A 26,228-nucleotide genomic window follows, 5' to 3' on the forward strand; every position below is an offset into this window, starting at 1 on the left:
AGACCTGAGACACAATTTTCACTGCACCATCCTTACTTACCACATGTGCAATTAAGGTTTTTGCTTTCTCAGGTTATCTTTGAGAATGAACTTGCTGAATCTTGTGAGGGCTGAACTCTTTTGTGAGATGCCTCCTGCATCCTTGGTTAAGCCATAAAAAGGCTTATTATTGGCTTGGGTCACTATTAAGATCCAGCATGCCAATAGCCAGATGATAACCCTTTAAATTGAAAGTCTAAATTGATATTTTTTACAATTGTCTTATTGGTGTCTGTGAACAGACCAAATTAAAAAGTGGATACAAAGAAATATAACAGCTAACCTTACAGACTCCCTAACAAGATGAAAGAACAGAAATTAAACTTAGAACAAAATTGAAGTTCTCATCCAATATAAATTTCCCTTCTTAAAATATAGCCCCATTTCCTCAACAAATTCCCTTAACTCCCAAAACTCCTTCACCTTTCACGGAAAAGCCTTAAATACCCAGCTGCTTATTTTAACTTCCCTTTCTCTACAAATTTTCCAGAGAGAGCTCCAGCCTAATTTCTAGAACCAAAGTCTAGAGGTTACTCATATTAGTGCTCTAACCAGGAAATAAATTAAGCAGCAGCACCCAGGATGGACAATAAGGTTTTGTCCTCCTGTCCTCCATTTTGCTGAGCCCTATAATCAGGCTTTCCAGCTTCAGGTCTTCCTACGCAACGTCCTTTGCAGATATATCCTAGACCCCCATCCCAAATAATTAATGTCCTCTAGACAGCAGAACATAAAAAACATAAAAATATTTTGATTTCCATCTTAGCTGGAAGTTTTCTCCCTGATATAAAAAGGCAAATTCAAAATAGTGTGATTGAGTGAGCAAATCAACCTCGTTTAAACATAGTGAAAAAGCCTACCTGATTCTTTGAAGACAGCTTACAGAAATGCAAAAAAGTGTAAAATCAACAATATTCAATTTACTACTTGAGTCTTTAGAAAAACAAAAGCATAATTCTGAAATATCTCAGAATCCACTCAGACATTTTCCTATTTACCCCCAGACATTTGCAGATATTACAAAAATCAGGATACTGGATGTACAATTGGTCTGTACTTAACAAAAAGAAGATAAAGTTTAAATAGTAATTACGCTAGACTTCTATAATAGTCAAATACACCCCAAACTCCTAAGAGAAAACTTGCATTATTTCTGTCTTCTGAAGTTGTAAATTTTACCATGTCTATGTAAACATCCTGGAAGGTAATTAAAAATCTGCCCAGATTGAAGAAAAAAAGTGAGGTGGTGGGGGGGAGTTGCCTTTTTAAAATACATATGGTTGGAAAGACTGTCTTGTCCAAAATCTGGTGCTTGGCCTTCTTAAGATTACTTGTCGAAGACAAATACAAAGCTTAAAAGTCTTCCCCATAAAGAGTACAAAGCTTTAGCCATCTGCACATGTAAACTTAACTTATTCCAACTGTTATTTATAAACTAGTGAGTTTTATATTGTTATATGTAATTCATGACTGAAATTTTAAAATGAAAGCTATAAGATCTCTGTTTGTGTTTGTATGTCTATGTATGTGTATTATAGATATGGTATTTTTCTACCTTCAGGTACAATTGCCAAATTTAATTTGTAAAAGAGCTCTATTTAATTGGCTTAAAATTAAGCACTTATCAATTAAGTATATTTAAATCTCATAAATATAACAGAAACTAACCCATATGTTTTTCAAATTTATGTGATCTATGATAATTTTTGGTAAATAAAATCTAGTTTAAGTTTGCTGGTTTAATTAATACAGGTATGTCTTTAGAGTTATCAACATTAAGTATAACACTTTTTTTCTACCTAGGTTTACTAAAACTCAAATAAGTTTATCTTATCTCTGTCATAAAATTTGTCATCAAGAAAAATAAGGTGATGGTTAATAGCTTGAATGTATTGTTAAATCTTCAATCTTCAGGAGTAATCTAAGTATGATTATTTTTTAAAAATGAATTAAATCGATGTAAATAAGATAAGAATGTTTAGGTGAACTTTTTAAGTTAAGTTAATTGCTTTACAATATATCCATTTAGTTTCCCAAATCTCTTTAACTTCCACCCTTAGAATTTTACTAATTGAAATGATGGGGATTTATTAAATGTCTGATAATTTCCAGATAAGATAAAATACTGAGACATTAATTGCTGAACAAGTCTATCTAATTTTGACTTCTTATTACAGAGTCTAAAGATATTTTAGTCTATTCATAAACATGACATATGCCACATTGAAAATTTGTGCTATGAGGAAATGTATGTTTCTAGAAATTATGGAATGTATTCATAAATTTGCCAGTCTAAAGACTGCTGGTGTAATAGTTCACAATTGCTTACTTCATAGTTTTCACTAGAAACTAAAGTTTCTAAGTGTTAAGAATGCTAATTAACATATATGATTAAAGCTACTGAAAATAATAAGGGAAACAACTTTATATGCAAGGAAAGTAGGATGTATTTTTGGTTAGAAAAGGTATGAGATATGAAGATGCATTTTTGTTGAGGGAAAATAAAATAATTTTTTCCTAAAATAAAGCTGAATGGTAAAAAAATACAACAAGGGATGAACTAAAATGGACATAGAAAGTTGTAGAAGGTGTATGAAAAAGGAATCTAAGAAAGAAAGTTTATGTGTGATCAATTAATTTGTTATAAAGTTTTTAAAAATAAGCTTTAATATCAATAATGTACTTAGGTAAAACTAAGCCTTAATTTTCCTTCATCTGCTAAAAGAAAAAGGTTTATTGGACTATTGGTCTGCTCTTGTGAAAGTTTTTTTTAGTTTTTTTTTTTTTATATATTTAATGTAATCTGCCTAGAAAAACAAAGATTCTATGTTTTGCCTTTATTGGCTTTTTGATCATTTAAAAAAATTGTATCTTTTCTATATTAAAATGCTAAAGCTTTGTACAACTATTTAACCTTCTGTATTTGCCTGTGAAGTCTTTGTTGTCATGGTTAAATGAATAAGTATTGTTTCACAATAAATTACGATCCTATTTGGCCAAGTGTTCTAAAATCTCTGATATTTTTGACAAACTTCCCCCAAAATCAAATTCTAAATGAAGTCTTTTTGACCAAAAACTAACTTTGAGAATTTCTAGAGGACACCTGGAGCATCCCAAAGGATATATTCTCTCTACTTACAAAAGGAGAGAGATTAAACTAATAGGTGTATTTGATATGTTAAATTACATGGGAAACATTATCAAATAAGTGATAATAAACCTTCTGAGGTTATATTGTATGGGTAAATGTTATTAATGTAAGTGTTCTAGAACATATATAAAATTCCTAAAAATCTGATATGTCCTAGTATAATGTTATTGTTTGTAATTCTAATTACTATTTTAAAATGTGTGTCACAAAAATAACCACATTTCCTTGTCAATTACATTAATGAATTCTCATTTGATAATTATGGTCATTTTTAAGTCTTTTTGCTTTTTCAAGTATGTTTCATCTTCAGAGAAATTCATGGAAAGGACTCTTAACATATTCTAAAATACTGTCTCTGTTAACTTTCAGACTGTACCACTAAACTAGGTAAGAAGTTACAAAACACTAATAGAGAAACAGATGGCTTCATAAAACTACTAACTAAAGATCAAGATCAACAAGAATTAATTACATGGGACTGAATGAATAGGATGATTATAAATTTTATGACTTTCTTGTTTGAAACATTGTTAATTTTTGTTAATGTTTTGTTTTCCAGATATAAGGAAAACTTTCCTCTTAAACTATGACTTACAGAAGTTTGGTAAATTATTCCTTTGAAGCAGACATTTACCTTTTTCTCCCTACCTGATTCCTCCAGAATTTGAAAATTCAATGAGTATTCTTTATGGCAATATAGTTATTTGCATAAGTTCACTAAGAATCTGTTCTCTTTATAACAGGACATAATTGGAAGCACTGGCTATATTACCAAGGCTTTGACTGGGATGTCATGCCTTTGAGAGAAACATGCATAAACTCAGATATGACTAAACAGGTTTAAGGAGCTAAGGTTGACTTAATGGCGCCAATAAAGTCCCTTGAAAAAAGTCTGGTACCTTGCTTACAGGGTTCCCGACAGCCTAACCGGGTAAAAAAGGTCACTTCTTGGCAAGTGCAGGAACCTCTGAACATGTTGTGGACCTCAAAATCAAAGGAATTAACCCAAACCTTTAGATATTGCAGGGGAAATCTGATGACAAACAAGTCCTTAGCTTTGCCTCCTAGTCTTGTGAAGCATTTAAAAGTTCAATCTGGGATTCCTTATGAAAAATTCCAGCAAAGCAGAATAAAAGAGTCTATGTGGTCAATCACTATTCTTGCTGTACTTATGTAAATAGCCAGGCCAAGTGTAATGAAACTAGACTCATTTTTCAAATAAGTTAATCTTAATTTGTTTCTCTTTGGTAAAAATGAGGGTGATGTTGAGAGAGAAAAATTGTCTCAGTAATATTCTTTTGTGGATATTAGATTCTGTTGCTGGAGAAGGGGGTGCGGGAGAATGGTCATGTCCCATCTCTCCTGCGAGTTGGAAGAGTTCCTGGGGCGGGTTGCCAAATGAGGAAAGAATTCAAGAGTGAGCCATAGTAAAGTGGAAGCGAGTTTACTTAGAGAGATACACATTCTATAGGCAGAAAGTGAATGCAGGCTATCTCAAGTGAGAGTGGCCCTGGGGTGTGGAGGTGGTTAGCTTTTATGGGCTGGGTAATTACATATGCTAATGAGGGGGAGGAACATTCTAACAATTTAGAAGATGGGGTGGGGATTCCCAGGAATTGGGCCACCTCCCAGTTTTTGGCCTTTTATGGTCAGCCTCAGAACTCTCATGGCACCTGTGGGTGTATCACTTAGCATGCAAATGTGTTACAGTGAGCATATAATGAGGCTCAAGGTCTATTGGAGATCCAACCTTCTACCTAGTTGGTTCTTGGGCCTAGTTGGTTCTAACTGGTTTTGTACATAATTAAATTTTGTTTTTTTCCTGTTACTCTCATGTCAATGTAATTATTAGGACTGTTACTGAGTCCAAGCTCGCTCTGCTCACCACACGACAGGCCAATAAATAGGGAGACGAAGAGTTGGGGCAAGGAATAGTGACTTATTTGGAAATCCAGCAGACCATGAAGATGGCAGACTAGGGTCCCCAAAAAACCATCTTATTGGGGCCTGGATGCCAGTTTTTTTTTATAGAACCGAGACGGGGAGGAGGTGAGGGAGTAAAGTAAAAAGGCCATTTATCTTGCAAAATCGGAGGGGATGTGTTAATTTCTTCTTTTCTGCAGCCATTCACAGGTGGGCAGGGTCAGAATGTCTCTCTGTGGGCTGAACAAAGGCCTTTTAGTTTAACAGTCAGGCAGACGGGCATGGTTCCCTGTGGCAGGCCATTATGTATGCTTACAGCTATAGACAGTGATTATAATAACAAAAGCAAAGAAAAGCAAAGGTTAAAGTAAAAGAAACATATCCAACAAGGAGTCAGAATTGGCTCTTCCCTGTTATAGGCCAGCCAGAAGAACCTAGAAGGGTAGAGGAAAATTTTTCCTCCCCAACAGTATCAATAAGTTTCAAAACTCCACATGATTCCAATGTGCAACAAAATTGGAGTATAAGTAGATTACAATCTTGCTACTCAAACCGTGGTCAGTGGGCCAGGAGCATCCACAGAACCTAGGAACCTGTTAGAAGTGCAGATTCTTAGGCCCCACCCCATCCTGCTGACTCAGACTCTGCTGAAGCACAGGTCTCAAGTGCTTTATTTGCACGTTAAAGCTTGATAAGCACTGGATGGGATGCCCTTTAATGGGGCCTAATGGGGATTGCTGGTTGTTAATTATTTCTGTAAATGGAGAAATCCCTGAATAATGTAGTATTAATGATCTTGGGAGGGGGAGGAGGGGTGGAGTGTGCCGAGAGCCAGACTGGAGAAAGCTGTTAAAGGGGCTTAAAGAAACTGAAAGGTTCTGGCTGATTGCTGTATCTGCATAGATTAATTTTCACACTGCCACAGACCTTCGAAAGAGTCTTACATAGTCCGAGGGGTTTTATTTCCATTGAAGGCTCAAAATGTGACAAGATCGCTCCAACTGCTTTGTGCTTATGGTTAATTTAATTCTCATGGCCACTCATGCTGCTAATGATTCCCATTTTGCAGAAGCACAGGGAGGTTAAGAACCTGCCCACGGTCATCTAGCTATTCAGTGGCTGAATGATGGTTTTGTTGTGTTGATAGTTGTTGTCTTTCAAAATCAAAAGTCAGGTTTATCTTATAGTTGGTGTTGAGAAGAAGGAGTAAGGACCAAGGGTGTCAAACGGAAATTGTGCCCGGGAACAGTGCTGGGGCTTTGTACATCAACTCCACTTAACAGCCTGGCTTTCCTGAGGAGGCCAGGAGATTTGGGGGAAATAGGATTAAAGAGGAGTTTTTCTCCACTTCACTACTCCTATTCTAAGCCAAGGAGGGGCCCTGACCCTACTCCTTCCCTCTCACCTCACTCTGCCCGGAGCATCATGTCAGCCCAGTGACAAACAATGAGGAAATTTCCTTAGAACACCGCAGGGCAGCTGCGGTTGCCGACTCCAGACCTGCAGGGCTTGACAATCTCCTATGTGGTCAACAGGTGCAAGAAAGCAGTTGTAGAAGAACTAGGGCGAGACCATCACAGACCCACTATGCCCTGAAGAGTAAGAAATACCACCACCTTCCAGCCGTGTGTCAGAACCGAAGCTTTATTTTAATATTCTTATTTTCAGAATATCACTGGCAACTAGAAACTTGTATGCAAGAATGATTTTTACAACTGTAAATAAAATAGATAATGGAATTGTAACAGTAAATACACCTTAAATATAAATATACACATTGCTATCCCACATGTATAAAAGTCATGCTCTGTAAATGTTATGTCCACACACTGTCTTTGTGGGGCACTGAATTCCAGGATGGATCTTTGAGGGTTTACATGTGTCCCATTAGTTATGGACATTTCCAGAGAGCTTATGTAGGAGCAACACATTACAAATTTTGAAAAAAAAATTAAGTATCACAGAGCATTTCTGGGCGATATTTAATACTTCTGTTCTATAAAGAGAGCATTTCTTAAATATTACAAATGGTGAAACAAATATACTAGCTTACAGATATGTACAATGTACTTTATACTTCAAAATGCAGGAAGATAAATTATATATATTTTATATATATATAATTTTAGATCTAATGAACAATTCAATATTGCTCTTGTGTTGGTCTTGCTGTATTGCATGCATGCCCAGGGCACGCCCATGGCTTGTCACCAGATGGAAGAGGGATTGGCAGGGACAGAACGGGACCCATGGAGCCCCAAGCTTATTCCCGGAGTGCCATCTTCAAACCAATATTTTGAGTTTTGTAACTTACTGTGGCAAGGTCAAAATCTTCTGTGTCCATATGCAATGCAGGACGTGTCCTCAAGAACCACAACTACTTATTCGGGGACTGGCCCACATAAATGCTAAAAACATCTGGTTCAGTGGGACTAACTCCTCCTGAATGTCCATTGGGGAGCTCCGAAAATATTATTTTGAGATAATCATCTATATCCTCAGTGCAGTTCATAAAAAATGATCTCAGAATAAAGACCCATGATTGAAGCATCAATGGCCTTCCAATAAACTCACAGGCAAAATACAAAGGAAGAAAATGTGTCCTGAATGAGATCAGATTTTCAATAATTACAAGCTTCTCATATTGATCAAGCTGTAAACACTTAAAAATGTAGACACTGCCTTGAGAGGGCTAAATGAATTTCTAACTTGGATTAGGAAGAATGGGGCAGTGACAGGGAGCCCACACACTGGGAGCCTTACGGACATTACAGCCTGTGGCAGACATCACATTTTACCATTAGTTTAACCCACCCAAGATCTCTAAAGTTCATTTTGGCCATGAAGTCCTGTTTCTTCTTCCACTTAACCCATATCCAGACTACAAATGGATGACATCTCTCTGAGAATAGAAATAGAAAAAAAAAAGGTAGGGACAAGTTGGAAAGCAAATGTTCTAGAAAACACACCAATGAGATCTCACTGTGAAGGCTGTGGAACAGCCACTTGGAACAGAAGAAGCCCATCAGAAGGTGTGTCCATTGGGACTTGGAGAGGGATTTGGTGGCACCCAGGCCACTTCTCTACCCTCCCTGTCCAAGTTCTGTTCTAGGAGGCCAGAGAGGTGGGCTGACCATGGAGCCAATGGTTCTCAAAGTACCTCCCACACACTAAATACATCACAAGTATGAGTTATTAGCAGAGGAGAGGGGATGAGATGAAGGCAAGAAAATTTAACCAGAAAAAGGTTAATTTAGGATCTGTTGAGAGCACAGAACTGCCCAATAGTTGCTGTAGCAGGAGGCACAGGAAAGACACAGCAAGTGCAGGAGAGAAGGGTATGTGCAAACGTCCGAACTTGACCATCCTGCCTCAGCTGGGTGCTCCTGCCCAGAAGCTGAGAAGCTCCCCTTACATGATCCTGAGGGCATCACTCTCTCTGCCTGCCAGGCAGGCAACAGGAAGGTGTGCTGAAAGGGAAAATTCCAGAGGAGGCCCGAGTGGGATGCAGACTGGAACAAACAGGAGAATTTACAGGCTCTGTCAGTGGGAATTTTCAGGAAGCAGAGCCAAAGCAGCCTTGAGGACGGCAGAAGAATAAGCTGAGTGGGCTATGCCCAGCCTGTGACAGAGCCTGCCGGACCCATTTCCACCTAGCATGCAGGAACCAGCAGTGGCCGTAATTTGGTTTGAAGGATTGAGGATGCACATGAGATCATTAGGAGGAAAAGATAATCATTTCCAGAGTGAACCCTGCATTGAACAGCTCTTAGAAGACATTTCAAATGGAACATGCACGATAATCTATTACTTGAATGCATTTCCCAGGAATATACTCATTATAGATAATCATCAAAAACACAGTGAACAACCTTTGTTTCAACGTATTTTATTAAGATGCAAAGTATGGCACAGACATGTCCGTGTCTGTTAGAAAATGGATGTGGCTTTTGGTCTTCGGATGGCCTTTGTTGGCTGTTACCCAGTTGGATACAGATCGAGTTATTGAAAAGAAGAAAATCATGTTGGGGAAAAAAATGTCTAAAAAATAGCTACTTTAATTGCTTTTATTTAAAATCTGAGGGCTGGAAGAGTTATACCCCTCATGGGTCAAAGGAAGGAAACTTCACATTTCTAAAACTCTCACAATATAACACACAGGAGCGTTATTGCAATGTTTTACTATTGTCCACAATATCCTTACGCAAACATTTTAAATGGAAATTGAAGAATTTCTGACAGAGCAGCACACTCTTAGTGAATTCATCATTGTATGTGGAAAGAAATACCCTAAAAGGCTAAAACGATACCTGCTAATAACCTGACTTAGTGAGGTGAGGACCTCCCCTCAGAGTGGCAAGGCTCACAGGTCAGCTGGGAACTGACAGTGAACATCCTCTGGCGGGTAGAGAGGCTGTGTTATTTTTAATTCAGTAGAAGAACCATGGAACCGAACAACTTTGGCCTGGTCTTCTCACCTCTTCCCACCCCTCCCCTCCCCAAGGGTTGTCACTGGCTTCTGAGCAGAGGGGATGCCTGGTCTGGGGTGGTGCTTGCAGCTCTGGGTTAACATGCTCTCATATGTATGCAGATAGTATTTCCCCCTATCAGTACACGCTGCTTCCGAGGGCACAAGCTCTCATGCCTCCTGATGGCGAACGATGCCTCCAGAAATGTCTGGCACCCGATTCGGTTCCCTGCGATGTTGAGCATGTTAGTTTTCATTTTAAGCATTTGTCAGATTCCCTGATTCTGGAGAGGGGGTGCTTATTGGTGGTAGTGTAAAATGCCCTCTGAGGACAACAGCGCACATCTCGGTCAAAATGCAATATTTAACACGTGGGCATCTGACATGCTACCCTGACGACTGTGGGTTTCACGTGGAGGGGGAGGGGAGGAGAGGGAGACACACAATTGCTGCTCCCACGGGAGGGAGTTCACATGATCACGCACTTGCCCTTGAGCTTTTCTTTCCTCTTCTGCTGCTTGCTCTTTTTCCCATCGATCTGGAGGCTCACGGTCCTGCGCTTCTCCAGGTTGAGCAGCTCCTGGAAGAGCTCCTTCACATTGTGGTTGAGCTTAGCCGAGGTCTCCATGAAGGCGCACTTCCACTTGCGGGCCAGCACCTCGGCCTCGCTGCTCTCCACCTCGCGGTTCGGGCTCTCATCACACTTGTTGCCCACAAGCATGATGGGGATGCTCTCCACATCCCCTTTGATCTCACAGATTTGTTCATAGATGGGTTTGAGCTCCTCCAAGGACTGCCGGCTGGTGATAGAGTAGACCAGAATGAAGGCATGCCCTTTGGAGATGGACAGCCGCTGCATGGCAGGGAACTGGTGGCTGCCTGTGGTGTCCGTGATCTGCAGGGTGCAGATGCTCTTGTCACAGCTGATGACCTGCCGGTAGGTGTCTTCCACAGTGGGGATGTAGCTCTCCCGGAATGTACCTTTCACAAACCGCAAGACCAGAGAGCTCTTGCCAACACCACCTGCGCCGAACACGGCCACCCGGTAATCGTTACTCTGCTCTGGCATGTTGCTTGAGGGCTCCAACGATCAACTAGGAAGCACCTAGCAAAGGAACCAGATGTTGTTTGAGAGAATTAGTAAAAGAGAAATCTAGGAAAAGGTTGCTTTACCCTCTCTTGATAGCTTAAAACAAAATTGAAATGGTACAGTTTGCTTTCACTTTCCCAACACAAGAACAATTCAAATTTCATTTTTTAATTCTGTAATTCTAAATCCAATAATTATAGCTAATCCCCAGTTTTCAACAGGGCTATTGATCTACTGAGTGGCTAACTGGAGCCAGTCTATTCCTTATTATCGGACCATGGTTCTGAGCAGCTTTGCTCTCACATCACCCTGTGCTCAGGGAAAAGATGCCAAGTCAGCCCAAGGGAAGCAGAATCCAGGAAAGGTAATGGGGAGATGGAAATTAACCAAGCCTCAACATACACACACACACACACACACACACACATAATCACAATCACAGCAGATCTTTACTATTTAACCTGAAGTACTGTGAACACCCAATACACTGGTCATAATATGTAATTTTTTAAAAGTACAAGGAGGGGGTTAAAGGCGAGGAGAATGCAATTTTTACTCAGTATTTATATTAACTCATGAAATCCTCACCAGCCTGCAGAACTGGTGTCATTATCCCTGTTGTGAAATGAGGAAACACAGAAGGAATAGGGGAATGTAATGTCCCCGACTTCACACAGACAGTGAGAGGTGAGGCAGGGATGCAAACTGCAGTATCTCTGTCCCACAGGCTGCTGTCCCACAGGTTGCTGGACAGACAGCTGGTCACAGGGGCCTGGGCACTACTCAGGCCATGGTGTGGACTCTCATTTAGCAGTAGAAGTTGACAGTTAACTAAGAAGCTTGGAGGGTCCTTTTATTAATCAAATTTAAAATGATTATGGGTGCTCTATTTTTAAGAATTATAAGAAGTCAAGTGTTACTAAGACAGTGATATAAACCACTATTAATGGTCATTAAAATGGAGTAGAATGGGGTTTCCCTTTATCACAAACATCACCCGTTTCCTGACATACAGATTATCAAACATCTTTCATCCCGTTCCTTCTTTGGTAAGAAAGGACATATGACATGCAAAAAAGTAGACAGTCAAGAAACAGCCAACATTTTTAAAACAAAGTAGACACGCAATACGGTAATGTGAAGCATGGAACCCATTTTCTCCAGGCAACATTGTGCTGACTTTCACTTTTCTAATCTTAGAGTAACCAAGGGACAGTAATAAAAGGCATTGCTCAAAGTCATTCTCAGAGACCGGTAAAAATTAAATATAATTAGCCATGGAAGGAAATGGGTATGTGCAGCTAATGTCTACTGGCAGACAGATCAGATCAAAGCCCAGGACTGTGGCATCTCATCTCCTGATTTTTTTTCTGAGTTCACCATGTACATCTGCCTGCAAATCTGCTCAATTAAATACTCAGCTGTTCTGTGCGCACTTGGTATCCCTAACCTTGCAAAAAACCAAAGAAGCATCTATATGTATATACATACATACATATATATGTATGTATGTATAACTGATTCTCTTTGCTGGACACCTGAAACTAACACAACATTGTAAATTAACTATACTTTGATGTTTTAAATGGTTACAATTTTTTTAAAAAAAGAACAAACTGAACCCAAAGGAAGAAAAATGAAAGATTAGATTACAGTGGAAAGTAATAAAGAATAGAAAACCAACAGAAAAAATTAATAGAACCAAAATCTGTTTTTTTGAAAATATCAACAAAATTAATTTTTGCACTAGACTGAACAAACAAAACAGTGAAAAGACTCAAATTATTAAAATCAGAAATGAAAGAGGAAACATTACTGATCTTGCAGAAATGAAGATTACAAGGGCATGACCAACTGTAAGCCAACAAGTTAGATTCCTCAGATGAAACAGATGGAAACTACTCAAGTAGACACAAGAAGAAATCAAAAATATGAATAGAACTTTAATTGGATAGTAATCAAAAAACTATCTAAAAAGAAAATGCCCAGGTCCAGATGGCTTCACCAGTGAACTCCAGCAAACATTTAAAGAAGAATTAATACCAATTCTTCACAGTCTTCCAAAAAACTTAATAGGAGGAAACACTTCTTAATCTTTCTGAATCCAATATTACCCTGATACCAATACCAGACAAAGATGTCATGAGAAAACTACAGACCCGTTTCTCTTATGAATATAGATATAAAAATCAACAAAATACTAGCAAATTGAATCCATCAATATACAGAAAGATTATACATCATAACCAAGTAGAATTTATGCCAGCAATGCAAAGTTGGTTTCATATATATACATATATATATATATATATATATATAAAACATGTATATAACGTAACACACCATATCAATAAAAGACAAAAACCATGATACCTCAGTAGATACAAAAAATTGACAAAATTCAGCACTCCATTATGTTAAAACAAAAACACTTAAGCCAGAAATGAAAGGGAACTTCCTCAACCAGATAATGGGCATATAATAAAAAATACCAAACTAACACAATACTTAATGGTAAAAGATTGAATGCTTTCTCCCTAGGATCAGGAAAAAGAGTTTCCACTCTTACAGCTTCTATTCAACATTTTACTGGAGGTTTTAACCAGGAGAATTAGGCAAGAAAATGAAATAAAACCATCCAGATTGGAAAAGAATGAAACAAAACTATATTGCAGGTGGCATGACTTTGTAGATAGAATATCCTAGGGACTCCACTAAAAACTATTAGAACTAATAAAATAGTTCAACAAGTTTTCAGAATATAATACCCATTTAAAAATTAATTGTATTTCTACACACTTGAAATGAACAATCTAAAATTAAGAAACTAATTCCATTTACAATATCATGAAAAAGAATAAGATACTTAGGAATAACCTTAACAAAGAAGTACAAAATATATATTCTGAAAGTTACAAAATATTGTTGAAAGAAACTGAAGACCTACATTAGTGGAAAGACACCCATGTTTATGTATAAGAGGACTTAATTTTGTTAAGATAGTAATAGTCCCTGAATCACCTACACATTCAATGCAATCCCTAAGAAAATCCTAACTGACTACTTTACAGAAATTGACAAGCTGATCCCAATATTCACAGGAAAATTCGAGACCCAGAATAGTCAAACCAATGTTGACTGAAAGAAAGAAAGAACAAAGTTGGAGAACACATACTTCCTGATTTCAAACTCACTACAAAGCTACAATAATCAAGACAGTGTGATATTGGCACAGGATAGACAAATATATGAATGAAAAACTTCAGAGTCGAGAAATAAACTCTGACTTTTACAGTCAACTTATTTTTGAGAAGGATGTCAGAAAATTCAATAGAGAAAGAATAGTCTTTTCAACAAATGATGCTGGACAACTGATATTCACATACAAAGGAATGAAATTGGATCCCTCCCTTATACCATATACAAAAATTAACTCAAAATGGATCAAAGACCTAAATGTAAGACCAAAAACTATAAAACTCTTAAAAGAAAATATAGGCATAAATTTGTGATCTTTGATTTGGCAATGGTTTCTTAGATGTGCTATCAAAAGCATGAACAAGATTAAAAATAGGTAAATTTGATTTCAAGAAAGTAATAGGCAACCCAGAGAAAGGGAGAAAATTTCTACAAATCATATATCTGACAAGTGGTTAATTCCAGAACATATAATAAACTCCTGTCATTCAATAACAGCAAGGAAAACCCCAAAACTAAAAATGAACAAGGCACTTGAATAGACATTTCTCTAAAGAAGCTATACCAATGGACAATAAGCACTTGAAAAGATACTCAACATTACTGTTACTAATTATTAGGGAAATGCAAACCAAACCACAATGAAATACCACTTCACTGCCACTTGGAAAACTTTAACAAAATCACAAATTAAAAAAAACAAAAACAGAAAATAACAAATGTTAGCAATGTTGTAGAGAAATTGGAACCCCTGTGCATTGCTGGTTTCAATGTAAAGTGGTATAGCTGCTTTGGAAAACATTCTATCACTTCCTCAAAAGCTTAAACAGAATTACCATAAGGCACAGTGTTTTCCATAATTCTATACCCATGGGAAATGAAAACATAGCCACACAAAAAATTGTATGTGAATATTCATAGCAACATTATTCATAATAGCCAAAAAGTGGAAAAAACCCAAATGTTCACCAACTAACGAAGGGATAAGTAAAATGTGGTAGATCCATACAATGAAATATTATTCAAGAATAAATAGATATGAAGTACTGATACATGCTACAGCATGGTTGAGCCTTGAAAATATGATGCTAAATGAAAGAAGCCAGTAACAAAAGACCACACATATTGTATGATTCCATTCATATGAGACATGCAGAATTGCAGATTTATAGACAGAGAAAGGATATTTGTGATCGCCTAGGGTTGGGGTGACATGAGCATTGGGGAGAAATGGGAAGTGACTGGACAGAGTTTCCTTTTGAGTGATGAAACATTCTAAAACTGACTGTGGTAATGACTGCATGACCCTGTGAATATACCAAAAACTACTAAAGCGTATACTTTAATTGGGTGAATTATATCTCAATAAAGCTGTAGTTTTACAAAAGACATTGTATAGGGCAGCATTCCACTGTATGTGATAACATTGTCTACTGATTCTGAAACTGATTCAGTGGGAGAAATAATGTGCTAAACATTAACAGGCTCGGCTTTATTCCTAATAGCCAGATGATGGAAACAACACACATCTTCACATTAGAAATGATAAGCAAAGAATGGAATATTCATACTATAAAAAGAAATACACTGAATTAACTTATTCATACCATAAGAAAAAGCAACACAAAGAACAATACAAAGAATAATTCATGCAACAATCTGGTTGAATCTGACAGTTGAGATGTGCTAGGCAGCCTGCTGGGTGCTAGAAATGTGCATATTTTCACATGGGTGGTGGTTACAAAGGTGTTAACACTACACTGTTATAAGGTGGTTATACAGATTATTCTGAATGATTTTATTCTTTTAAAATTATCATGGAAATAAAATCACAATTTTTTTTAAAAACTGGGAAATCTAATAGGATTCATTCTCAGACCCCAGTTAAAGGAATACTATTGTTAGAGTTCAAGTATGATAGACCTAGAAAGTAAGGCTTTGATTTTGGAGACTAGGAAGTTGTTCAAAGATAGGGATATTGAATAACATTCCCCAAACTGAGAAGGAACTTCGAGACTGAAAAATGAAGCAGGCAACTCCATAAAGTAGAATTATGAAGTTTATTGAAGTGAACTTACATACAGGTTGGATCAGGCAGACAGCAATCCAGAAGCATTCACAGCTGCACTCCACCCTGCTGAGAGGGGTACAGGGGAATTTAAAGGGGCCAAAGTGAAATATAGAATCTGACTACCAAGTGAGAAGCACGTCTGTACCTGTCAGGAACCGGGAATTTTTCCTCCCCAGCGGGGGTCTCATGAACATCTGTGCCAGCAAAGGCACTCTTCCAGTTTTCATATCAGATGAAAGCAAGGGTAGAAGTTGATAGGAAATTTATCTGGCTTGGATGTATTCTTTGTGAGCAAAAGCTCAGTCATGCAGAGAAGAGAAGGGGTAGGATTACAGAACTAAGATGGAGCTGAGAAAATGGAGTGAGTGTGGCTCAGCTGCACATAAGTAAAGGAAGATTGGCAAAGTTTCAGTTAAGTGGTGTTGGGGAGTACAAGTCATTCTGCATTGGGTATGAGAATGACGAGATGAGACGGCTACAAAGACAAGAAGTGTAGATTTCTCTTTAAGGAAATTTGGAGATTAAGGAAAGGAGAAGGGACAATTGGCAAAGGTTAAGGTAAGGGTTAGACAGGTGGGAAAGAGTATCTGTATGGGTCTGCTGATAGATATCTGATGGAGCAAATGTGGAAAAAAACAGGAGCCCCTGGGATTCAGGATGCCCACACAGAAGGTTGGTCTTCAGGGAGAGAAGGAAGGGCAGGTGATGGCAGAGGAAGTCCCAATTAAACCTTCCCAGACCAACCCTGTTGTTCAGCTTAAAAACTTTAAAAACAAATAAATTTAAAAATAATGATATAATGCATGTACTTGGTTAAAAAAAGAATAAACAAAATTGTAAAATACTCTTTTATCCACACCCAGACCCCTTCCTTCGGCAGCCCTAGTCTCTCTTTCCAGAGATATCCACTGTTAAAAAGAATGGAAACTCAGTTGTTTCCTGGTGTTCACGGTTAAATTTTAAATAATGCACTCATTGCTTGAATAATAGATCTTAATGTCTTGACTTACTGACTTTGGAACATCTCTCTCTATGAAATTAGCACTATTACCTTCCTCCATTGCCTAATTTTGTTAGGTATACTCTGTTTTTAAAGTACATACCAGTATTTGTGTTTTCCAGATATAATATTTGCAATTAGTTTCAAAATTTAAATTGTCTTCTGTGGTTCTTCTACAGGTTGTTTCTAAACCCTATCAATAAACAGCATTAAAAGGACTTTGTAAAGATTTTTCATTGCAGAAGTAGACAGGACTGGACCCACTGAGAGGGAAAGGTTATTTTCATTAAACTTTGCTGTTTGCATAATTTTCTGTGTCAGCAACACTGGAGTCTTACTTTTTCTAGCTTTTTTGTTTGTTTTTTGCTTAAGTAATACAACTTTTGTATTTCAATTTATCACCTTCCTTGGACTCATTTTACGCTTTAGTATAAACATTACTGATAACTTATTTTAGATGATGTTAAAATTTCTGAGCTCATGCCCTCACTTGATTGATAGAATTCTGCAGTCAAACTAAGGTCAAATTCTTTTTTCTTCAGATTTAAAAAATTATTTAATTTTATCATCCATGGTTACTGACATGAAATCCAAAGCCAGTACGATATTCTTTCCTTTGTAGCAAAGTTGTATTTTTCCCTTCTCTTTGGCAGGGTTAGGATATTCTCTTTATTCTAGGAGTCATGACATTTCACTAGGATATATCTAGAACTGCTTTTTAACTATGGTGGGTTTTTTGTGGGGGCAGGGGGGTGAAGTAGATGGTTAAAAACATAACCCTTTCTGCAGCTTGGGAAATTTTTCTTTTTCTTTTTAAAATTACATCATCCCAATCCCTATATCTTTTTCCTCTTTCTGAAACTTGTATTACAGGATGGACCAAGTATACCTGCTCTTGATTTCTCAAAATCTTTTCCTTATGTTGTCAATAAACTTTCTTGTACTCTGATATTTTTCTTTTTTAGAGAAGCACTTTGTTATCTCAGGAAAGGTGATACGATGCAGAATTTCAATAAGAATGCTAATTGAGGGCTTCCCTGGTGGCGCAGTGGTTGAGAGTCCGCCTGCCGATGCAGGGGACACGGGTTCGTGCCCCGGTCCAGGAAGATCCCACATGCCGCGGAGCGGCTGGGCCCGTGAGCCATGGCCGCTGAGCCTGCGCGTCCGGAGCCTGTTGCTCCGCAACGGGAGAAGCCACAACAGTGAGAGGCCCGCGTACCACAAAAAAAAAAGAATGCTAATTGAGATTTGTTGCTGCTATTCTTATCTGAGATACCTCTAGTTCCATTTCTTCATTGTGTTCCTTCTCTTTCATATGGTTGGCTTCACCATATGTCTCTTGGTCTCCTGTAGCCCACTGATTTAAAGAAGAATCATATTGGCTGGGAAAGGCAGCTAGAGTGCATTCTCTTGATGCGCAGATCTGTTCACCAACAGCCTAGTCCCTATATAGGAAGGTTGTCTAGAATGACTTTACATATACCCTGCTACTTTCCTTTTCTTGAACTTGTTTGGACTAAACTGTCTCTACAGTCCCTTACACTTCTAAAAAGCATATACATAAACAGACAAATGAAGGAAAGCATCAAGGAAAGGCAGTAAACTATCCATCCCAAAATATCATAAAATATAAAAATGTGTGTCTTATAATAAAGATTCAAAATGAGACATTTTAAATACTGAAAATCAGGTAGAGATGCAATATTTTGATTTATAAGAAGTATATATTTGGTCATTCAGACGACCAAAATGTATTTCTCATATATATATTTGGTCTTTGTCTATGGTTCCTGGCTCACAGCTCCCAAAACTCTTCGAATTTCATGAGTGGTAAGAGCAGTGGGAGCATCTTTTGTTAAAATATTTGGCCTCTTGTCCTTAGCTCCTAAAAACACTTCAGAACCATAAAGGTGTAATATGAGTGTTTTGTTATTCATAACAAGCCCCTTTCCATCACCTGGGTTGAGGTTAATAAGGTGACTTTGGGAAAGTACTTAAGACTAGGGTTTGGTTGCCAGGATAACTAACCAACTTTCAGCCCCACCTCCCACCTCCTGGGAGGAGAAGGGGAGGAGAGAGCCTGGAGGTTGAATCAGTAGCCAATGGCCAATGATTTAATCAATCATACCTGTGTAATGAAGCCTCCACAAAAACTCAAAAGGACAGGATTAGGGGAGCTTCCAGGTTGGTGAACACATGGAGCCATGGGGAGAATGGTGCACCTAGAGAGGGCATGGAAGCTCTGTGCCCTTTCCCCATACCTTCCCTATACACCTCTTTCATCTGGCTGTTCCTGAGTTGTATCCTTTTATCATAAACCAGTAATCTAGTCAGTAAAGTGTTTTCCTGAGTTCTGTGAGCCACTTTAGGAGATTAATCAAACCTAAGGAGGGGCTAGCAGGAACCTCTGATTTACAGCTAGTTGGTAACAACCTAGACTTGGCAAGTGGCATCTGAAGCAGGGAACAGTCTTGTAGGTGAGCCCTCAACCTTTGGAGGCTGATTCTATATCTGGGTGATAGTGTCAGAATTCAGTCAAATGGAAGGACATCCAGCTGGTGTCTGAAGAATCGTTGGATGTGTGGGGAAACCTCCTCCACATTGTAATTGGGTGCAGAATTATCAGAGGCTTATCCTAGGCCCACCTAGGATTGTAGGGAAAATGGACCTTGATTTCCTGAGTCACAAAAGTTGCCTATTCAAGTATCCTTTGGAAGACACATTAAATTCACGTGCATGAGATTAAAAATAAAAAAAGAAGAACAAAGAAGCAGCAGCAGTAAAACCACCATCTTTATCTGCATTATACCCTGAATTAAGCCTGCTTCAAAAAACAAATAATTGAAACAACAAGGTGCTACTGTATAGCACAGGGTCTTATATCCAATCTCCTGGGATAAATCATAATGGAAAAGAATAGTAAAAAAAAGAATATATGTGTATAACTGAGTCACTTTGCTGTACAGCAGAGATTGGCACAGCATTGTAAATCAGCTATATACTTCAATTAAAAAAAATCAATGACAAATGCAGGAAAAAAAAACCAAACAGTTGAAACCAGAGAAAAATCATAGATTACAAGAATTCAGCTGTCAGCCTTTGGAAAAGCCGGACAATTTAGTATACTATCCTGCCAAAAAGTCCCATCAACTGTCTGAGATCAAGGGCACCTTCATTTCCTGAAGTTTATACAGGCTATAACTGCTCAGTTTTTGCCTTGGTTTTCCACAATGATTTCTCCTCAAGTAGATTTGTCTTCATTACAACATTTAAACTTTATTACCTTTAAGCAAATTCCATACTTAAAGTTGTTACTTGAGAGCCTCTATTTAAAACTACTACTAATAAAAGGCAAATGGGTCATTTCAGTAAAAATAAGGACTACTGCTGATACTACAGCATAAATAAGTATAACAAAAAGAAATTAACAATTTTTAACAGAACTTACATTCTCTAGGTAAGAGAGCGTACTTTGACATATTTTTAGAATCTTAATTTAATTAAGGATCCATTTCACGTACCTTCTTAGCTGAACATAAAAAATGAGAGATTTATTAGTGAGAAATGCCTGCCTGATCATAAAGAAGAGTTAAATATCCATGGCTCATCCTTCTCCAGAGAAGCAGAATCCTTGTTTCAGGAATCTTGTTTCATAGTGTTATGGAGACACCCACCCTAGCAATATTAGTGCAGGTGCTAAGCAGGTGACACATCTGCACCCAGATAATGGAGCCCCCATCCCACACATGGGGGAAATCCTTAGGCACTCATCACAAGACTCCTAATATCTGCAACAATGAAATAGAGAACTTGTAACATTTCTTAGAATGGAAGGGGGTAGAATAAATTTTTCTTTAAGAGTTTCATTACTGAGAGGCAAATAAGCTCACACCTTAGGCACAGAAATACAGTTCACTGATGTTTGTCTAAAACTATTCCACTTGGGGAAAATATGACGGCCAAGAAGCCCAAACAGCCAAATTAAATGCACTTAGTGACATTTTTCAGACTGCCAAGAGCCTATGTTTGGGCCATTTTTTGCTTATTTCTTTTCTATGTGGGTAAGAGAAGTAAAAAGGTAAACTATGTGGATTAAAAAGAGTATTGTCCTAGTCAAAGGGTCAGTTACTGAGTTTGACCCTGAATGCCCAATGCAGCACGATAACCATGGGGGGAAATAAACACCAAAAGATGAAGACAACTGGAGGATGCAAACTCTGCCAGCAAGGAGAAGAAATTGTTCAAAGCCCGGGGTGATGGCTTAAGGTGCTGCTGTGTGCAACCTGGGGCCCTTCCTTCACTGTCACCCTATCGGAACATGATTCTATACGTGTACTTGGTTAGGTAGATTTCTAGTTTTAGCCAAATGAAAGTTTACAAAATTGGCAAGTGGATAAAAAAGATTCCTTCATGCAATCGTGAACTAGTTCGTTACTCATGCTTTTGGCATTATATCTAAGAATCCATTGCCATCATGAAGATGTACCTCTACATTTTCTTCTAAGAGTTTTATGGTTTTAGTTTTTATATTTAGGCCATTGATCCATTTTGAGTTAATTTTTGAATATGGTGTGAGGGTATCCAACTTCATTCATTTACCTGTGAACATCCAGTGTTCCAGCACTATTTGTTAAAGAGACAATTCTTTCTCCATTGAATGGTCTTGATCCCCTTATCAAAACTCAATTAACCGTAAATGTAAATTAGGCTTATTTCTGGACTCTTAAATTTATTCCATTGGTCTCTATGTCTATTCCTATGCCAGTACCACACAATTTTGTCTACAGTATCTTTATAAGTTTTTTTTTTTTTTTTTTTTTTTTTTTTTTTTTTTGCGGTAAACGGGCCTCTCACTGTTGTGGCCTCTCCCGTTGCAGAGCACAGGCTCCGGACACTCAGGCTCAGCGGCCATGGCTCACGGGCCCAGCCGCTCCGCGGCCTGTGGGATCTTCCCGGACTGGGGCACGAACCCGTGTCCCCTGCATCGGCAGGGGGACTCTCAACCACTGCGCCACCAGGGAAGCCCTCTTTATAAGTTTTGAAATCTGTAAGTATGAAGCCTGAGCTTTGTTCTTTTTAAGATTGTTTTGGCTATTTGACGGCCCTTGCGATTTGTTATGAATTGATAAATTGGACTTGATCAAAATTAGAAACTTTTGTGCAACAAAGGACAGTGTCAGGAAAGTTAAAAGAGAACCTGCATAATGGGAGAAAGTATATCATGTACCTGATAAGAATCTCATATCCAGAATATATAGAGAACACTTACAACTGAATAGTAAAAAGAAAAACCAATTAAAAAATGGATAAAGAACTTGAATATTCTCCAAAGAAAATATACAAATGGCCAATAAGCACATGAAAAGATGCTTAGCATCACTAGGTATCAGGGAAAAGCAGATCAAAACCACAATTAGATATCACCTCACACCCACCAGAATGGCTACTATCAAAAATCAAAACAAAACACAAACAGAAAATAACAATGTTAGGGAAGATGAGGAGAAATTAGAATCCTTGTGCAATTCGACTAGGAATCTAAACCAGTGCATCCACTGTGGGAAAACTTCAACAAAGAATTACCATATGATCCAGCAATCCCCTTGTGGGTATATACTCAAAATAGTTAAAACAGATATATAATTGCTATATAGATATACAACTGAAACAAGTGAAGAGATATTTACATACCCATGCTCCTGGCAGCATTATTCACAACAGCCAAAGCAACCTAAACGTCCATCAACAGATGAATAAACAAAATATAGTATATACACACAAATGAATATTATTCAGCCTAAAAGGGAAGAAAATTCTGGCACATGCTACGACATGGATGAACCATGAGAACATTATGCTAAGTGAAATAAGCCAGTCACAGAAGAACAAATAACATATGATTCCACTTACATGAAATACCCCTAGAATAGTCAAGGTCATAGAGACTGAAAGTAGAATGGTGGTTTACCAGGGGCTGGGGGGAGGGGAGAATGGGGATTAATTGTTTAATGGGTGCAGAGTTTCAGTTTTGCAAGATGAAAAGTTCTGGAGATGGATGGTGGTACGACAATGTGAATGCACTCGATGCCCATGAATCATACAATTGAAATGGTAAACTTTATGTATGTATATTTTACTACGATAAAAATACATGGCCATAAATGAAATATTTTTAGCAAAAACAAAACTATGAATTAAAAACCACGCTCATAACGTGAGCACAATGAGCAGCACTGGCAGAGCAGACAGTCCTTCTCCTGTGTCATCCACATTACACATAATAGCAATAAGGATCTAATCCAATCCGACCAGGCTAAAAAAGTCTAATTTCTTGAGAAGACCAATTAAATTTTGCACCTAATTCCAGGCCCTAATTTTATACTGATCAATGGTACTGTGACACATCACTCTTAGCCACTGTGTTTAAAACTAAGCCCACAGGACTGCATTGTCCAGTACTGTAGCCACCTGAAACTCAGCTAGACTGAATTTAGATGTCCCGCACTGGATTTTGAACACTTAGTATAAAAAAGAATATTAAATATTTCATTCATAAGTTTGATATGGATTACAGGTTGAAATGATATTTCATATATATTGGGTAAAATAAAACATATGATTTAAATTAACTTCAGTTGTGTATTTTTTTAGATGTGATTACTAGAAAATACACAATTACATATGTGGCTCACATTGTTTATCTATTGGGTTGCACCACTGTAGAACAAATCTCTACACTTTTTTTAGCAAAGTTTAACACATTATACTTAATCCGGTATGTTACAAAATTTAACTAAACTTGATTTTTTTTTTTTTTTTTTTTTGCGGTACGGGGGCCTCTCCCTGCTGTGGCCTCTCCCGTTGCGGAGCACAGGCTCCGGATGCGCAGGCCCAGCGACCATGGCTCACGGGCCCAGCCGCTCCACAGCATGTGGGATCTTCCCGGACCGGGGCACGAACCCGCGTCCCCTGCATTGGCAGGCGGACTCTCACCCACTGCGCCACCAGGGAAGCCCTAAACTTGATTTTTTTAAATGCTTAGAATCTTCTTCTTATTAATATTGAAAGGCAAAATGCCACAAGTCAATGGAAAAAGTTATTTTTCTGCCATAATAAAATATATAAAATAATACACCGAAATGCATGATGACAAACTAAAATGCATGCCTTTCTCAGAGTCCTGTATGAAAATAATTAGAAAACAATGCTGAAGGTGTAAAGAACCAATATTAGAAGTTTCACAGGGGAGATATTTACTAAACAGAGCAAAGCAGAAATATTTCAAACACACTTTAGCACATCTATTATTTGTTGGAATGATTCTCTTTCAATAATACGATACTTATTCTTCTCTCGGTATCTATTTATTTGATTTTTCTCTCTTGGTATTTATTTATTTGTGTTTTCTCTCTCCCTCTCCCTCCAATATCAGTGCCATTAAGGCAGGGACCCCATGGAATTCACCCACCAGCACATTATTTTATCCAATCCAAGCCGGACACATCAGAAACACTTTAGCGCATGTTGATTATCTGCTGTTGAAATACATTTTTGTGAGCTGACCAAGGAAAATTGTACCAGAAAAGAACTCTTTAAAGTAACAAAATCAAGTTTTGAAAAATCTACGTAAGAGTAACCGCTCATAGGTTGGCAATGTCAAGTGAAATAAAAAATTACACGAGGATCTGTGGTGACATTATATAGACAGAACCAGAGGTAAATGAATTTATTGCATTGTTCATCAGTCAGTTCTTGCAGCAAAGAAGCTGAAGCCAAAAGTAGGCAGGAGCTTCTGGATATCATGCATTTGGATATTTTATTTTTTAATATATAGAAATAAGACCTTTACGATGTAGTAGATTCCTTACAATACTTTATAAGAAGATGAGGAACCACCATGAAAATATTTTCTACTACATGATGGTTCACTAGTCATCTTGCCGCAAAGAAAATATAAGTGTTGCAGAACTAAAAGGCAGGTCGTGTTTTTCTATTACACAAAAAGCAATTGTTCTACATTCATAACCATTTTCTGGGTGGCAGGTGGCTGTTAGTAGTATGCCACACAGCAGGTATTTTCCAAAAATAAGCACCCTTCTCCATCCCTGTAATAGAAAGATGACATTTCAAAACATAAGGGAGGGATCAGTACCTGCTTTGGAAAAACAACTGTCCTATGGAGAGAGCATTTTGAAAAGAGATGTAATGGTGGAGGCATTTTTATACATGATTTTGCCGAAAGCAATGCAAATGTTTCCCTTAAAAGCTCTCTTATCTGCACAATTAAAAACTTGAAAATCATTATTTTATCATCTTAAAAGTCTTTCGAATGAAGGGTTTCCATGGGTGTGAGTGCATTTGATCAAAATACATCAACGCAGTATCTTTCAGTTACATTTTGAGGAGGTACAGTGGCCATCAGAGGTGGCCAGAAGCCAGAGAAGGGCTCCCTGGCAAGCTGCTATTAGAGCAAAGATTTGAGATCCGTGATGGTATGAATTCTGAATACCTGGGAGGGGAAAGAACAGCAGGTGTAAACACAGATGCTAGCGTGACATGTTCTAGGAACAGGGAGGATTCTAGTATGGAGGGAGGGAGGAAGGTAGATGAGACCAGCAAGGTAATGGGCAGGGGATGGGGGGTGGCGTAGAGGCAGCTTTTACTGTGAGAAGGACAGGAGGCCATGGAGGGTTTTGAGCAGAGAAGTGATAGGTCTGACTCACGCTGTGCCAAGACTTCCTTGAGGACTCTGAGGGGCAGGAGACAGTCAGGAGGTCCAGCCGGGGCGAGGGTGGTGGCAGGGGAGGTGGGTCAGTGTCATCACTCCTATTTAACAAGCCAGTAAGACTACCTCACACCTCCATCCTTGCTACCTCCCCCCACTCCCCACCATGATCACCCTCTCATAGGTGTCATCGGGTTTCACGTCTTTAGCTGTCATCCACATGCCAACAATGTCCAACTGCATACCCATGGGCAGGCTTCTCTCTTAAACTGCAGAGTCATATGTCTCTCTCCCTCCCAAACATCTCTACTTTGTTGCCTTGGGGACATCCCAAATATAATATGTGCAGAACTGAAACCCCTATATCACCCTAAACTGCTTACAATTTTCTTCATCTCAATCAGTACCCACATTCTCTCTCCAGCTGTCCAGGCCAAAACCCTTGGAGCCCTCCTGAACCCCTCTTGTTCTCTTGTACGTCATGTCCATCCCATCAGCAAAGTGTGTCAGCAGTATCTTCAAAACATGCCCAGACTTAGCCACAAATCATCTTCCCCACTGCC

At 38.3% G+C, this 26,228-nt stretch overlaps 1 protein-coding gene across 1 annotated transcript in view; it reads right to left on the minus strand.

Annotated features, from left to right (window-relative positions):
• Window positions 1-8,547: 8,547 nt before the first annotated feature.
• DIRAS2 (DIRAS family GTPase 2) overlaps window positions 8,548-26,228 on the minus strand; it is a 30,751-nt gene continuing 13,070 nt past the window's right edge. Inside the window, exon 2 of the mRNA XM_024731946.1 lies at window positions 8,548-10,686. Within this exon, the coding sequence (XP_024587714.1) occupies window positions 10,051-10,650 (600 nt within the window). The 5' untranslated portion in view covers window positions 10,651-10,686 and the 3' untranslated portion in view covers window positions 8,548-10,050. The remainder of the gene's footprint in view (window positions 10,687-26,228) is intronic.

The sequence above is a fragment of the Neophocaena asiaeorientalis genome, unplaced genomic scaffold (genome assembly GCF_003031525.2).
Source record: "Neophocaena asiaeorientalis asiaeorientalis breed wild unplaced genomic scaffold, Neophocaena_asiaeorientalis_V1.1 scaffold160, whole genome shotgun sequence".
NCBI lineage: Eukaryota > Metazoa > Chordata > Mammalia > Artiodactyla > Phocoenidae > Neophocaena > Neophocaena asiaeorientalis.